This window comes from Zophobas morio, unplaced genomic scaffold, assembly GCF_036711695.1.
Source record: "Zophobas morio isolate AGI-343-1 ecotype UQ-CSIRO unplaced genomic scaffold, CSIRO_AGI_Zmor_V1 ptg000040l, whole genome shotgun sequence".
Taxonomy (NCBI): domain Eukaryota; kingdom Metazoa; phylum Arthropoda; class Insecta; order Coleoptera; family Tenebrionidae; genus Zophobas; species Zophobas morio.
This window is the reverse complement of record NW_026972145.1, coordinates 4,574,094-4,590,268: the sequence shown is the minus strand read 5'-3', so window position 1 is coordinate 4,590,268 and position 16,175 is coordinate 4,574,094. Positions and strand designations below refer to the sequence as shown.

The 16,175-nt window shown below is 27.9% G+C and overlaps 2 protein-coding genes across 2 annotated transcripts in view; one reads left to right on the top strand and one right to left on the bottom strand.

Moving 5' to 3' along the window:
• LOC135140582 (uncharacterized) overlaps nucleotides 1-16,175 on the top strand; it is a 44,791-nt gene that overhangs the window by 7,563 nt on the left and 21,053 nt on the right. Inside the window, exon 2 of the mRNA XM_064071192.1 lies at nucleotides 1,575-2,167. Coding sequence (XP_063927262.1) covers nucleotides 1,617-2,167 — 551 coding nt within the window. The 5' untranslated portion in view covers nucleotides 1,575-1,616. The remainder of the gene's footprint in view (nucleotides 1-1,574; nucleotides 2,168-16,175) is intronic.
• LOC135140659 (farnesol dehydrogenase-like) lies at nucleotides 9,347-10,387 on the bottom strand. The gene is made up of 3 exons (XM_064071297.1): nucleotides 10,141-10,387; nucleotides 9,630-10,091; nucleotides 9,347-9,582 (listed from the first exon to the last, which is right to left on the bottom strand). The coding sequence occupies exons 1-3, from the start codon at nucleotides 10,246-10,248 to the stop codon at nucleotides 9,385-9,387; spliced, it is 768 nt and encodes a 255-aa protein (XP_063927367.1). The 5' UTR covers nucleotides 10,249-10,387; the 3' UTR covers nucleotides 9,347-9,384.

Here is a 16,175-nt window from a genome sequence, read left to right as displayed (position 1 = left end):
AAGACTCTAGACATTCTAAAGACCTTAAAAAGATCTGTATCCTGGAAATTTTAAAGTTTTAATAATTCCAAAGAGTCCAAAATTTTCAATGATTCTAAAGGCTCCAGATATTCTAAAGACTGAAGTTCTAAGATTCTACATACTTTTAAGAAAGATCCTAAAAAATTTAATGATCATGGGTGTGCTAAAGTTCCTAGAAATCCTAAACTTTTAATAATCCGAAATATCCAGTGATTCTAAACACTCTAGAGTCTAGACGTTCTAAAGAGCTTAAAAATTCTAAAAATAAAAAAAAACAGAAATTTCAAATTGTAAATAAACTGAAGTTCCAAAGATCCTTAAAAATTCTGAAGGTCCTAAAGTTCCTAGAAATTTTAGAGAGAATTTTTAATAATTCTAAAATGTCCAATGTTTTTAAAGACTCCAAAGACCTTAAAGATGCGATAAATCGGAAAGTTTAGAGAAATTCCAAAATGTAAGTAAATAAACTGAAGTTCTGATATTCTACATATTATAAGAAAGATCCAACAAAATTCTAAAAATTGTAAAGATCCTGAGGGTCCTAAAATTTCTAGAAATTCTAGAGAGCTTCAAAGATCTAGGAAATCCTAAACTTCTAATAATTTGCGTGTTCAAAATTTTCAGTGATCCTAAAGGCTCCAGACATTTTAAAGACGTTAAAATCCGATAAATCCGAAAGATTAGAGAAATCCGAAATTGTAAAAAAAGCTGTAGTTCCAAAATTCTGCATATATGAAAGATTTAACAGAATCCTAAAAATTGTAAAGATTCTGAGGGTCCTAGCGATCCTAGAAATTGTAGAAAGCCTTAAATTAAAAAAAAAATGGTCTTAAGTTATAACATTTCGGGTTGGACCGTTCTTGAGTTGATCAATAAAATATATTGTCCCTTTCATTGATTTTTTGAGTCACTCTGTATAAGTACATAGGTAATTATAAAAATAATGAAAGAAAGAAAATCAGTTTTTTATTAAGTATGCATTAACAAGAAAAACAATGTAGGTGAAAAATTGAAATGAGATTTTCGTTTTTATTAGAAGAAATTAGAAACACTAGTGTGGAAAGCTTCGCAACACCCAGCCTACTTAGCGACCATTTATTCTACAAACATGTGTATAAAACAAGAATAAATTTAAACGCTTCCAAGAAATATTCTTGTTATTCGTCCAGTACTCTCGCTACACAGAAACAGACTCAAACGGATGCAGGAAAGCGAAATACATAAAAACTGCAGTACCGTTACCTGGTGCACCGAACTAACAATTTCCTCTCGAGTACCTAGTCGCTCTCGGCTTATAACTTATAACTTTTAAAATTAGATACAACCCAACATCATTCCTCCATCGCAATATTTACGACAAGTCTTCGAGATCTCGCTTCCTCGACACTCTTTAAAAGTTGTGCCATAAAACACCTCTTACGTAAACACCGCCAGCTTTATCCTCCGGCAAATATTTCCCCACGAATTTCTTCAGCTATTTTCGTGACATCACCGTTTTAGACTTTACCCAAAACCAGTCTTACCACGCACTTCATTCGACTATTTTCTTCCAGCTCCACAAGGACACGGCCCGTGCCATAATACCATGCCCTAAAATGGCCCTAAAACTCCGCAAAGACATCAAAAAGTCCTCCTACTATGTCTGGTTCTTGGGGGCTAAGGAATCCAAGGGCCTGCGCGGCTCCGAGTTCGTCCTCCCGGTCATCAAGCACCTCGAGGAGCGCGAGAAGGACGTGGAGCCCTTCAAAGTCACGCTCCAGGTGTCGCACAAGGGCCTGAAGATCATCCAGAATGTGGTCTCGCAGAAGGGCTCCAAGCCCAAGAACGAGACCATCAAGCACTTCATCCCACACAACACGATCACGTGCGTGTACCAGAAGGAGGACGTCATAGCGTGTATTTTGTTGCTGTTCAACCCCGTCACCAAGTGCCCCCTGCACGTGCACGCCTACAGGTGCGACAGCCTGGAGACGGCCAGCTTGCTCAAGCAGCAACTCCTGGTGCTGATCGAGCGGCCGGAGAACCAGAAGAAGTTCGCGGAGATAGAGGGCCGGCTGAAGGCGGCGAAGGAGGTGAAGAAGGTGGAGTCGTCGGTGGGGAGCGACACGGGGACGAGCACGAGGGAGAGCGAGTCGAGCGAAGAGAGGTAAAGAACGATTATGAATTTTTTTTCATTTTCAAAATAAAATGAGATTTTTAAGACAATTAAAATTTGGAAAAAAAATGATTTAACGTTGAAAAGTTTCGATATCTCAATTTTTAGATTTTTGAATTTTCCATTTTTTTCATTTTACGTTTTTCAATTTTTCAATTTTTGGATTTTAAGATTTTTCGGTTATTCAGTTTTATCGATTTTTCGATTTAGTTAGTTTTACCTTTTTGTCTACATTCCACTGCGACATAAAATCCAATTTTTGTCCAATAAAATGAGTGATTAGAACAAAAACTGGGTGAGTGGGCGGAGCCACGTTGAATTTTTGCAAGCCCAGATTCGGCTACTGGACAAAATGAAATTCGATTTTCACCTAATCCAATAAGCCAATGAAATTCAAAAGCGGGGGTGAGTTAATTTTTCTTCGTCCAATAAGCTGATCGATGAAAAGAAATCCGGGTGGGTGGGTGGGGCCACTTGCAAGTTTTTTATTGGATTCGACCATTTGCGGAATATAATTCAATTTTCATCTCCCAGTAAATCATATAAGCCAATGAAATGCAGGTGCAGGTGGGTGGGGTTAATTTCACCTCTTAGACGATTTTACTATTATTTGTCAATATAAAATCCTCTTGTCGTCTCACAGCCAATAAAATGAGTGATTAATTTCATTGGCTCTTAATTAAAGACGAATCTCATCTCGAGAAATATGACATTCTAGAACAGGTGACCGTGAAATTTTTCTTTTTGATTTGTGCATTTTATAGAATTTATAGAAAATTTTAGTTTTTTAAGAACTTGAAAAATAGAAACAATTTTGCCGAAAAAGTCCAGATTTAAGCAAAACGAGCTTTCGAAAGAGAAATAAATACCTACATAATAAAAGAAAATAAAATAAAAATTCAAAATTTTGGGTAAAAATGATTTTGAATAAGAAAATCTATTTTTCAGTTTTCCGATTTTTAAATTTTACATTTTGGATTTTTTAAATTTTTAGATTGTTCTAAATCTCAATTTTAGGCTTTCCTAACTTTTAAATTCTTCAATTTTTTGATTTTCCGACGCCTCGACGTTTAGATTTTTGGATTTTTGGATATTCTGATTTACCAATTTTTCGATTTTGATATTTTCCATTCTTTAACTTTCCGATTTTTCGGGTTTTTGATTTTTCAATTTGTCAGGATTCTTCAACTTCAAATTTTGATAACTTAGTTTTAGTTTTGGAATTTTTCGGTTTTTTAATTCTTCAATTTTTCAATTTTTCGATATTTGGGTTTTGGGATTTTCCACTTTTTCGATTTTTAAGTTTTCTTAAGAATTTTTCTATTTTAATCTTTTGATTTCTTAGATTTTAGATTTTTCAGTTTCTCGATATGTTGTTTTTTGGTTTTTCCGTTTTTAAAGTTTTTGGTAGGTATTTAAATTTACCTACTGATTTTATTCAGTTTTATCAATTTTTCGATTTCCCGATTTATCGAGATCTCGATGTTTCCATGTTTTATTTTTTTTAATTTTTCAATTTTTCAAATTTAAATTTTCCATTTTTTGAATTGAGACAATTTGGATTCCTCGATTTTTAGATTTTTCGATCTTCCAATTTTACGACTCTCAACTTTTGATTTCTGGATGTTTCAATTTTTTTTTTCTCAATTTTTCTACATTTCAATTTTGATATTACCTACATTTTTTGAGGCTCATTTTTCGATTTTCCAATTTTTTAATTTTTCGATTTATTGAATTTTTCGATTTTTCAGGTTTCTGATTTTTCAGTTTTTTGAGATTTTTTTGACTTTTTGTTTAATCAATTTTTCAAATGTTCGATATTTCTGTTTTGGGATTTTTCTGTTTTTCGATTCTTCAATTTTTTTATTTATCGATTGATCAGTTTTTCCTACCTATTTGATTTTGGGATTTTCCAATTTTTCGATTAATTTTCACTTTTTGATTTTTCAAATCTTAAATTTTTCGATTTTTCAATTTTTCGTTTTTTAAATTCTACGGTTTTCGATTTTTTTGATGATTCGATTTTTCAATTTTTCGATTTCCCAATTTTTCTACATTTCAGTTTTGGGGTTTTTCAATTTCTCGATTTTTCAATTACTCGTTTTTTTCATTTTACATTTTTTGAGATTTCAATTTATCGATTGCTTAATTTTTCAGAATTTCGAATTCTCAACGTTTCAACACTTCAATTTTGGAAATTTTTCCATTTCTGCTTTTTTAGTTTTTCCATATTTTAATTTTAGGTTTTTCGGTTTGTCGATTTCTTGATTTCTCGGTTTCTTGTTTTTCGATTTTAGAATTTTTGATTTTTCGACTTTCCATAATTAGTTTTTTCTATATTTTGATTCTTGGATTTTTGATTTTTCCAAATCTTCATTTTCGAATTTTTTATTTTTCGGTTTTTCAATTTACAGTATTTAGATATTCGAATTTTCAGATTGTTTCCTTTTCAATTTCTCTATTTTTCAGTTTTTCAGCTCTTCGATTTTTCGAATATTTCGATTTTTGATTTTTACTTTTCGATTTCTCAAATTTTGAATTCCATTCTTTAGTACCTATTTCGATTTTTCAATTTTTCGATTTATCGATTGATCAGTTTTTCGATATTTGAGTTTTCGGATTTTCCAATTTTTCGATTCTTCATTTTTTGATATTTTAATCTTTTGATTTCATATATTTTCGATTTTTTAATTTCTCGGTATGTCGTTTTTTGATTTTTCAACTTTTCGATTTTTCACTTTTCCTTTTTTAGATTTTACATTTTTTGATTTTTCACTTTTTGGGTTTTTAAATTTATCGATTATTCAGTTTTATCAATTTTTCGATTTCTCGATTTATCGAGATTTCGATTTCTCGATTTATCGAGATTTCAGTGTTTCGATTTTTCAATTTTTCCATGTTTCGATGTTTCGATTTCTTTTAATTTAAATTTAGCAATTTTTCAAATTTAAATCTTTCAATTTTTTCACTATTCAATTTTTCGATTTTTTGAATTTTAAATTTTTTGATTGCTCGATTGCTTGCATTTTTTTTCAGTTTTTCGTTTTTTAAATGTTATCTACATTTTTTGAGATTCCAATTTTTCGATTATTTACGATTTTTTAAATTTTAATACGTAGGTACATATTTCAATCTTTCAATATTTCCATTTCTCAACTTCCCGGTTTTTCAATGTTTAAAATTTCTCGATTTTAAAATTTTTGGATAAGTATTTCAACTTTCGGCACTTCTAAATCTTCGATTTTCTGAATTTTTGATTTTTAGACTTTCCGATTTATCGATTTCTCGACTTTTTAACTTTGTTTAGAATTTCTATTCAGAATTCAGTTCTTTAATTTTTCGATTTTTCAGGTTTTTGATTTTTCAAATCTTAAAATTTTCGATTTTCCAATTTTTTGATGATTCGATTTTTCAATTTTTCAATTTCCCAATTTTTCTACATTTCAGTTTTGGTTTTTTTTAATTGCTCGATTTTTCAGATTTTAGATTTTCGATTCCTCAATTTCTCGTTTTTTTGATTTTACATTTTTTGAGATTTCAATTTCACGATTGCTTAATTTTTCAAAATTTCGAATTCTCAGTTTTTTCAACATTTGGAAAATTTTCCATTTCTGCTTTTTTGATTTTTTTATATTTTAATTTAAAAATTTTCGGTTTATCGATTTCTTGATTTGTCGGTTTCTTGTTTTTCGATTAGAATTTTTGATTTTTCGACTTTCGATAATGTTTTGATTCTTGGATTTTTGATTTTTCCAAATCTCCATTTTCGATGTTTTTATTTTTCGATTTTTCAATTTTCGATTTTTAGATCTTCGAACTTTCGTTTCCCGATTTTGCGGATTTTCGTTTTTTCAATTATTTGATTCATCGAATTTCTGATTTTTTAATATTCGAATTATCAGTTTGTTTGTTTTTCAATTTCTCTATTATTCAGTTTTTCAATTCTTCGATTTTTCTAATTTTCGATTTTTGATTTTTTGAATTTTCAGTTCTTCAATTTTTACGTTCTTCAGTTTTTAGAGTTTCCAATTTTTTTACTTTGCGATTTCTCAGATTTTCAATTGCATTCTTTAGTTTTTCGATATTTGAGTTTTGGGATTTTCCAATATTTCGATTCTTCATTTTTTGATATTTTAATCTTTTGATTTCATACATTTTCGATTTTTTAATTTCCCGGTATGTCGTTTTTTGAATTTTCAATTTTTCGATTTGTCATTATTCCTTTTTTAGATTTTACATTTTTTGAATTTTCACATTTTGGGTTTTTAAATTTATCGATTATTCAGTTTCTTCTATATCTATATGAAGTTTCCAATTGCTCGATGTTTCGTCAAAATGTAAACAATCGCGAAAATTGAAAAATCGGATAATTCAAGAATGGAGAAACTGAAGAACTGAAAAACCGAAAAATCGAAATATTGTAACATCGAGAAATTGAGAAATGGTAAAACCAAAAATATCAATTGATCGAGAATTTCAAAAATAAAAAAAAATAAAATTTAAAAACTGCAAAAACTGATAAATTGGAGATTTAAAATATCGAAAAATGGCAAAATTGAACCATCGGAATTGATAAATCGAAAAAGAAGAAATCGAAAAATCGAAAATTTGAAGAATCGAGAAATTCAAGAATCCAAAAAATGGAAAAACCTCAAACTGAAATATTGAAAAATTGAGTAGGTAATCGTAAAGCTGAAAGTCGAGAAAGTGAAAAATAGAGAAATTGAAGCAAAAAAAAACTGAAATATCAAAAAATCCTGAAATCGAAGAATGTAAAATCGAAAAACAAAAACTGAAAAACCAGAATTTTAAAATTCGAGAAATTGAAAAAGCGAGAAATCGCGAAATCGAAAACCCAAAATGTAAACAATCGCAAAGATTGAAAAATTGGAAAGTCGAAAAATTGAAAAATTTTTCAATTGTTTCAATTTTTTGGTATCTCCCTTATTAGATTTATAAAATTTTTCAACTTTTCGATTTACAGATTTCTTCATTTTTCAAGTCTCCATTTCTCAATTTTCCAGCATTTCAATTTTGAGAACTTTTCAATTTTTGTCTTTTTAAAGTGTTCGATATTTTAATTTTTCAATTTTTAAAATTTTAGATTTTTCGATTTCTTGATTAGGTTTTTTCAAATTTCCAGTTCTGGGATTTTTTTAATTTATCAAATTTTAAATTTTAGACTTTTCGATTTTCGATTGTTCAATTTCTCGGTTTTTCGATTTTTCGAATTTTTAAATTTTTGATTTTTCAATTTTTAATTTTTCAATTTTACCATTTATCGATGGTTTAATTGTTTGACATCTCGGTTATTCGATTTTTAAATTTGTTCGATTTTTTAATTTTTAAATTTCTCAGTTTTTCGATATTTCAGTTTTAGGAATTTTCAGTTTTTTTATTTTTCAATTTTCGATTCATTGATTCTTGATTTTCCCATTTTTCGATTTGTGGATTTTTCAATGTATCAAATTTTCGGCTTTTCAAATCTTCAATTATTCGATTTTTCAGTTTTTCTATTTCCCAATTTTTCGATGTTTCAGTTTTGATTTTTCAATTTTTCGATTCTTCAATTTTTCTTCTATTTTTAATTTTTCGAAAATTCGGTTTTGGGATTTTTCAATATAAATTTCTTCAACTTTTCGATTTTTCGATTTCTCAATTTTTTCTTTTTACGTTTATTAGTTTTTCGATTTTTTGATGTTTCTCTCGATTTTTCAATTTTTCAACTTTTGAAATTTTGACTGTTCCGATTTGTCGATTTTTCAGTTCTTCGGTTTTTCAATTTGTCTAATTTTCAAGTTTTTGATTTTTCAGTTTTTTGATCATTCGATTTCTCGATCTTTCGATTTTTCGACTTCTTGGTTTTAGATCTTTCAGTTTTTCAATTTTTCGATTTTTCAGTTCATCGATATTTGAATTTTTCAATTTTTAAAATTTTAGATCTTTCGATTTCTCGATTTCTCTGTTTTTCGAGTTTTCGGATCTTCGATATTTTTCTTTTTCAATTTTTCGGTTTTTTAAATTTTTTATTTTTCGATTTTACGATTTTTTGATTCTTCAGTTTTTCTTCTATTTTTAATTTTTCGATTTTTAGGTTTTGAGATTTTTCAATATAGATTTCAACTTTTCGATTTTTCGACTTTTGGATTTCTCAATTTTCTTTTTTTACTGTTTTTAGTTTTTCGATTATGTGATGGTTCTACTTCTCAATTTTTCAATTTTTCGATATTTTAGCTTCTCAACTTTTGAAATTTTAGCTTTTCCGATTTGTCGATTCTTCAATTTATCGAATTTAAATTTTAGAATTTTTCCGTTTCTCAATTTTTCGTTTTTTTTTAATTTTTGATTTTTCGGTATTTTGTTTGCTCAGTTTTTCGATTTTTTAAATTTTCTCTTTTTCAATTTTTCAGTTTCGATTTTTTTTGCTCTGTTTTCCGATTTTTCGATTTTCCAATTTTTTGGTGATTCGATTTATCAATTTCTCGATTTTTCCATTTTTTTATTTTTCGATTTTAAAAATTTTTGATTTTTCGGCTTGTCGATTTTTGGACTTTTCGATTTCCCGGTTTTTGATTTTTCGACGTTCGAATTTTTTTTAATATCGATGTTTCAATTTTGGACTTGGATTTTTCGATTTGCAATATTTCGCTTTTTCTATAGTCTTGTATTTTTGATTTTTCGAAATCTTGATTTTCGAATTTTTGATTTTTCGGTTTTTCGATTTACGAATTTTAGATCTTCGAATTTTCAGTTTTCCGATTTCTCGGATTTTCGTTTTTTGTAATATTTAATTCTCAGAATTTTCGTGTTTTTTTTTATATTCGAATTTTCAGTTTTTGCGAATTTTCGATTTTGCGAATTTTCAAGTTTTGATTTTTCGAATTTTCAATTTTTTTACATTCCTCAGGTTTTAGGCTTCTCAATTATTTCACTTTTCGATTTTTCAGTTTTCTTTACTTTTATATTTTTTGATTTCTCGAGTTCTGGATTTTTTGACTTTCTGTAAAAGTTTTCAATTTTTGAACTTTCAGTTGTTCGATTTTTCGGAGTTGTTATGAACACTACTTCTATAAAGTAAAAACCCAAAAATCGCAAAATCATCAAAAAAGCCAGATTCATCATGCTTTACTTCAAGGACAAGGAAAGTTCAATCAAAATAATTCCCACCAATTTTTTATTACACTTACAAACACACCTAAAACAAATTATCAATATCTTTCCCCCACCGGTTTAATCGTCAACTCATGAACTTGAACATGTTCCGGAGTCGACAACGCATAAACAACCCCATCTGCAATATCTTCCGGTTTAATAAACGGCCTCTTCTTCAACGCCTCCCTCTTCTCTTCACTCACATTCTTATTCAAAACCGAGAACTCGCTAAAAACCAGCCCCGGACTAACACTCTACAACCCCAATCAAAATCAACCCCCAAAACAACCCCCAAACTCACCGTAACCCTAATCCTGGTCCCAAGCAGGGTCAACTCCTGCCGCAGCGTCTCCGTCAACGCCGTAATCGCGAACTTCGTCGCCGGGTAAACATTCATCTTGGGCGTGAACCCCACGTGGTGCCCGGCGATGCTATTAATATGCACTATATGTCCGCTGACGTCGTGCTTTCGCATCATCTTCACCGCCTCTCTCGTTGCCAAGCACAGCCCCAACACGTTCACCTCGAAGCTGGTCTTCCAGGTCTGCAGTTTTCCTTCGGATAGGAGCTCCTCGGTGAAGACTCCGGCGCTGTTGACGAGGATGTGGACGGGGCCGAAGTTGTCTTCGCCCCATTTGAAGGCGGAGAGGACTTGGTCTTCGCAGGTCACGTCGGCGTAGAAGGAGCAGAGTTTTCCGGGTTTGTCGGAGAGTTCTTTGGCGCGCTTGTCGATGGGTTCGGTTATGGGGGAGACGCCGAGGACCTGGGGGAAGGAAGGAGGAAGTTGGGGTTGGAAATGCGGGGGTGGTTACGTTTAGGCCTTTTTCGACGAGAGCGTCGGCGATGGCGGCGCCGATTCCCGAACTGGCGCCGGTGATTATGGCGGTTTTCCCCACCCATCGCGCCATGGAGAGGACCATTGTGGGGTGGGGTTTTGAAGTATGACGTTGTGGTTGTCAGGGTTGACAGTTTGGGTGATTGAAAATTTTCTGTATCTTTGAGTTTTCTGAACCTTTTACAAATATAAGATTTTATAAACTGTATTTTTTTAAAGTAGAATTTCCAAAATAATTTTTTGCAGAATTAAATTTCTGTTTTTTTTTTATTTTTAGATATTTAATCCATTTAGACAATTGGTAAATTTGAGTATTAGATTTTGAAAAATCGAAAAATAGGAAATTTAAAAAACCGAGAAATTTCAAAAGTTGAGAAATTAAAATATCGAAAAATTGAAAAATAGAAACATCAGATAATCAAAAAACTAAAAAACAAAAAGAAAAAATGAGAAATCCCAAAACCGAAATATCAAAAAATTAAAAATAGAAGAAAAATCGTATAATCGAAAAATTTAAAAATCAAAAATTTTAAAAATCGAAAAATTGAAAAATAGAAATATCGATGAACTGAAAAATCGAAAAACCGAGAAATCGAGAAACCCAAAATTTAAACAATCGTAAAAATTTAAAAATCGGAGAAATGAAGAATCAAAAAATTGAAAGACGGAAAAATCTAAAACCAAGAAGTCAAAAAATCGAAAATTAGATAAATTGAAAAGCCGAAAATTTGAAACATTGAAAAATCCACAAATCGATAAATGGGAAAATCAAGAATCAATGAATCGAAAAATTGAGAAATCTAAAAATTAAAAGTTCAAAAAAATTTAAAAATCGAATAACCGTGATGTCAAGCAATTAACACATCGAAAAATCGTAAAATTGAAAAATTAAAAATTGAAAAATCAAAAATTTTAAAATTCTAAAATTTAAAATTCGATAAATTAAAAAAATCCCAGAACTGAAAATTTGAAAAATCCTAATCAAAAAATCGAAAAATCTAAAATTTTAAAAACTGAAAAATTAGAATATCGAACACTTGAAAAAGACAAAAATTGAAAAATTCTCAAAATTGAAATGCTGGAAAATTGAGAAGCGAAAATTTTCAAAAAGTTTTGTAAATCTAATAACCCAGATACCAAAAAATCGAAACTGAAAAATTGAAAAATTGAAAATTTAAAAAATCGAAAAACTGAGCAAACAAAATACCGAAAAATCAAAAATTAAAAAAACCGAAATATTGAGAAACGGAAAAATTCTAAAATTTCAATTCGATAAATTGAAGAATCGACAAATCGGAAAAGCTAAGATTTCAAAAGTTGAGAAGTTAAAATATCGAAAATTAGATAAATTGAAAAGCCGAAAATTTGAAACATTGAAAAATCCACAAATCGATAAATGGGAAAATCAAGAATCAATGAATCGAAAAATTGAAAATTGAAAAATCGAAAAATTGAGAAATCTAAAAATTAAAAATTCAAAAAAATTTAAAAATCGAATAACCGTGATGTCAAGCAATTAACACATCGAAAAATCGTAAAATTGAAAAATTAGAAATTGAAAAATCAAAAATTCTAAAATTTAAAGTTTGATAAATTAAAAAAATCCCAGAACTGAAAATTTGAAAAATCCTAATCAAAAAATCGAAAAATCTAAAATTTCAAAAACTGAAAAATTAGAATATCGAACACTTGAAAAAGACAAAAATTGAAAAATTCTCAAAATTGAAATGCTGGAAAATTGAGAAGCGAAAATTTTCAAAAAATTTTGTAAATCTAATAACCCAGATACCAAAAAATCGAAACTGAAAAATTGAAAAATAGAAAATTTAAAAAATCGAAAAACTGAGCAGACAAAATACCGAAAAATCAAAAATTAAAAAAAAAACGAAAAATTGAGAAATGGAAAAATTCTAAAATTTAGATTCGATAAATTGAAGAATCGACAAATCGGAAAAGCTAAGATTTCAAAAGTTGAGAAGTTAAAATATCGAAAATTAGATAAATTGAAAAGCCGAAAATTTGAAACATTGAAAAATCCACAAATCGATAAATGGGAAAATCAAGAATCAATGAATCGAAAAATTGAAAATTGAAAAATCGAAAAATTGAGAAATCTAAAAATTAAAAATTCAAAAAAATTTAAAAATCGAATAACCGTGATGTCAACCAATTAACACATCGAAAAATCGTAAAATTGAAAAATTAGAAATTGAAAAATCAAAAATTCTAAAATTTAAAATTTGATAAATTAAAAAAATCCCAGAACTGAAAATTTGAAAAATTAGAATATCGAACACTTGAAAAAGACAAAAATTGAAAAATTCTCAAAATTGAAATGCTGTAAAATTGAGAAGCGAAAATTTTCCAAAAATTTTGTAAATCTAATAACCCAGATACCAAAAAATCGAAACTGAAAAATTGAAAAATAGAAAATTTAAAAAATCGAAAAACTGAGCAAACAAAATACCGAAAAATCAAAAATTTAAAAAAGCCGAAAAATTGAGAAACGGAAAAATTCTAAAATTTAAATTCGATAAATTGAAGAATCGACAAATCGGAAAAGCTAAAATTTCAAACGTTGAGAAGTTAAAATATCGAAAAATTGAGAAATAGAACCATCACATAATCGAAAAACTAAAAACAGTAAAAAAAGAAAATTGAAAAATCCAAAAGTCGAAAAATCGAAAAGTTGAAATCTATATTGAAAAATCTCAAAACCTAAAAATCGAAAAATTAAAAATAGAAGAAAAACTGAAGAATCAAAAAATCGTAAAATCGAAAAATAAAAAATTTAAAAAACCGAAAAATTGAAAAAGAAAAATATCGAAGAACTGAAAACTCGAAAAACAGAGAAATCGAATGATGTAAAATTTTAAAAATTGAACAATTGAAATATCGATTAATTGAAAAATCGAAAAACCGAAAAGTCGAAAAATCCAAAATTTAAGCAATTGTAAAAATCGAAAAATCGGAAAAATGAAGAATCGAAAAATTGAAAAACTGAAAGATATAAAACCAAGAAGTTGAAAAATCGAAAGATCGAGAAATCGAATGATCAAAAAACTGAAAAATCAAAAACTTGAAAATTAGACAAATTGAAAAACCGAAGAACTGAAAAGTCGACAAATCGGAACAGCTAAAATTTCAAAAGTTGAAAAACTGAAAAATCGAGAGAAACATCAAAAAATCGAAAAACTAAAAAAGGTAAAAAGAAAAAATTGACAAATCGAAAAATCGAAAAATTGAAGATTTGAATAGCTGAAAATTTGATACATTGAAAAATCCACAAATCTAAAAATGGGAAAATCAAGAATCAATGAATCGAAAATTGAAAAATAAAAAAACTGAAAATCCCTAAAACTGAAATATCGGAAAACTGAGAAATTTAAAAATTAAAAAATCGAAAAAATTTAAAAATCGAATAACCGAGATGTCAAACAATTAAACCATCGAAAAATGGTAAAATTGAAAAATTAAAAATTAAAAAATCAAAAATTTAAAAATTCGAAAAATCGAAAAACCGTGAAATTGAACAATCGAAAATCTGAAATTTCAAAAATAGAAAAATTAAAATATCGAACACTTTAAAAAGACAAAAATTGAAAAGTTCTCAAAATTGAAATGCTGGAAAATTGAGAAATGGAGACTTAAAAATGAAGAAATCTATAAATCGAAAGGTTGAAAAATTTTATAAATCTAATAAGGGAGATACCAAAAAATTGAAACAATTGAAAAATCGAAAAATACAAAATTTAAAAAATCGAAAAATTGAAATATCGATGAACTGAAAAATCGAAAAACCCAGAAATCAAAAATCAAAAAATTGAAAAATCGGAGAAATGAATCGAAATCCTGAAAATCGAAAAATTGAAGATTTGAAAAGCTGAAAATTTGAAACATTGAAATGTCGACAAATCGAAAAATCAATTAATCGAGAAATTAAAAAATTGAAAATTTAGATACGTCAAAAATTGAAAAATTGAAGAATAAAAACCTGAAAAATCCCAAAACCGAAATATCGAAAAATTGAGAAATCGAGAGTTGAAAATTCTAGAAATCTAAAAATGAAAAAATCAAAAATTTTTGAAAATCGTATAGCCCAGATGTCAAGAAATCAAAATATCAAAAAATCGTAAAATCGAAAAATCAAAAATTTAAAAATTCGGAAAATTGAAAAATAGAAGCATCAAAGAACTGAAAGATCGACAAATCAAGAAAGAGTAAAATTGAAAAATTGAAAAATAAAAAATTTAAAAATTCGAAACATTGTAACGCCGAAAAATTGGAACTCAGAAGTCGAAAAATCGAAAGATCGAGAAATCGAAACATTAAAAAACTGAAAAGTCTAAAATTTTAAATTTGATAAGTTAAAAAATTCCCAGAACTGAAAAATCGAAAAATAGTAATTAAGAAATCGAAATTATAAAATTTTAAAAATTGAAAATTTAAAATATCGAAATATTGAAAAATTGAGAAATAGAAACATCAAATAATCAAAAAATTGAGAAATCGAAAAGTCAAAAAAATCGAAAAATTGAAGAAAAAAAATATTGAAAAATCCCAAAACCGAAATATCGAAAAACTAAAAAATAGAAGAAAAATTGAGGAATCGAAAAATTGAAAAATCTCAAAGTTGAAACATCGAAAAATTAAGAAATAGAAAAACTAAAAACTCGTAAAATCGAAACATTAAAGAATTGAAAAACTAAAAATTCGAAACAGTTCTCAAAATTGAAATATTGAAAAATTGAGAAATCGAAAAGTCGAAAAATTATATAAATCAAACAACCGCGATGTCAAGGGATTGGAACATAAAAAAATCGTAAAATCGAAAATTAAAAAATCTTAAAAATCGAAAAATTGACCAAGGAACTGAAAAATCAAAAATTTAATAAAACGAAAAATTGATAAGCAGAAATATCGAAAAACTGAAAAATTGAAAAACAGAGAAATTGAGAAATCGAAAGATCTAAAATTTTAAAAATTGAAAAATTAAAGTATCGAAAAATTGAAAAATCTAAATTTAAAAATCGAAAAAAAACGAGCAATTGAAAAATCGAAAAAATGCAAATTTAGAAACGTCAAAAACCGAAAATTGAAGAAATCGAGAAATCGAAAATTTCAAGAATCGGAAAATTCAAGAATTGACAAATTGAAAAATTCTAAGACTGAAATATCGAAAGACCGAGAAATCGAAAATCCAAAATTTAAACAATCACAAAAATTGAAAAATGGTTGAAATGAAGAATCGAAAACCTGAAAATCGAAAAATTGAAAAACAAAAATCTAAAATTTAAATTCGATAAATTGTAAAATCGATAAATCGCAAAAGCTAAAATTTCAAAAATTGAAAAATCAAGAAATAGAAACATCAAATAATAACGGAAAATGTAGGTAAAAACTGAGGAATTTAAAAATCGAAAAGTCGAAAAATTGAATAAATTTGAATTTGAAAATCCCAAAACTGAAATATCAAACGATTAAAAAATAGATAGAAGAAAAATGAAATTGAGAAATAGAAAAACTGAAAAATCGAGACATAGAATTTCGCAATTTTTAAAATATGACAAATTATGTATTAATGTATGAAAAATATTCAGAATTTTTATATTGTTTCAGGCATTTTCAAAATCTTAACATGATCACTTTAGAAGTTTGAGAGGCAGATTTTTGACGATTGTTATATTTGATCTTTAAGTCAAAAAAATTAAAAAAAAAAAAACGAGAAATTGAATAATCAAAAAGTCGAAACATCAAGATCTCGATAAAAATAAAAAATCAAAAAATCAAAAATTTTAAAAATCGAAATATTGAAAACTCGAAAAACCCAGAAATCGAAAATCCAAAATCCAAACAATCGCAAAACTTGAAAAAACAGATAATTGAAGAATCTAATACCTGAAAATCGAAAAATCAACCTCAAGAAATCGAAACATCAAAAAACTGAGAAATCTAAAATTGAAAAACTTGATAAATTAAAAAATCTCAGAACTAAAAAATCCAGAAATCGAG

Coding starts and splice junctions, on each gene's coding strand:
- LOC135140659 (XM_064071297.1), bottom strand. CDS start 10,248: ATGGTCCTCTCCATGGCGCGATGGGTGGGGAAAACCGCCATAATCACC. Junction 10,092..10,140: donor TCGTCGAAAAAGGCCTAAAC/GTAACCACCCCC, acceptor TCCTTCCCCCAG/GTCCTCGGCGTCTCCCCCAT. Junction 9,583..9,629: donor GGACCAGGATTAGGGTTACG/GTGAGTTTGGGG, acceptor TTGGGGTTGTAG/AGTGTTAGTCCGGGGCTGGT.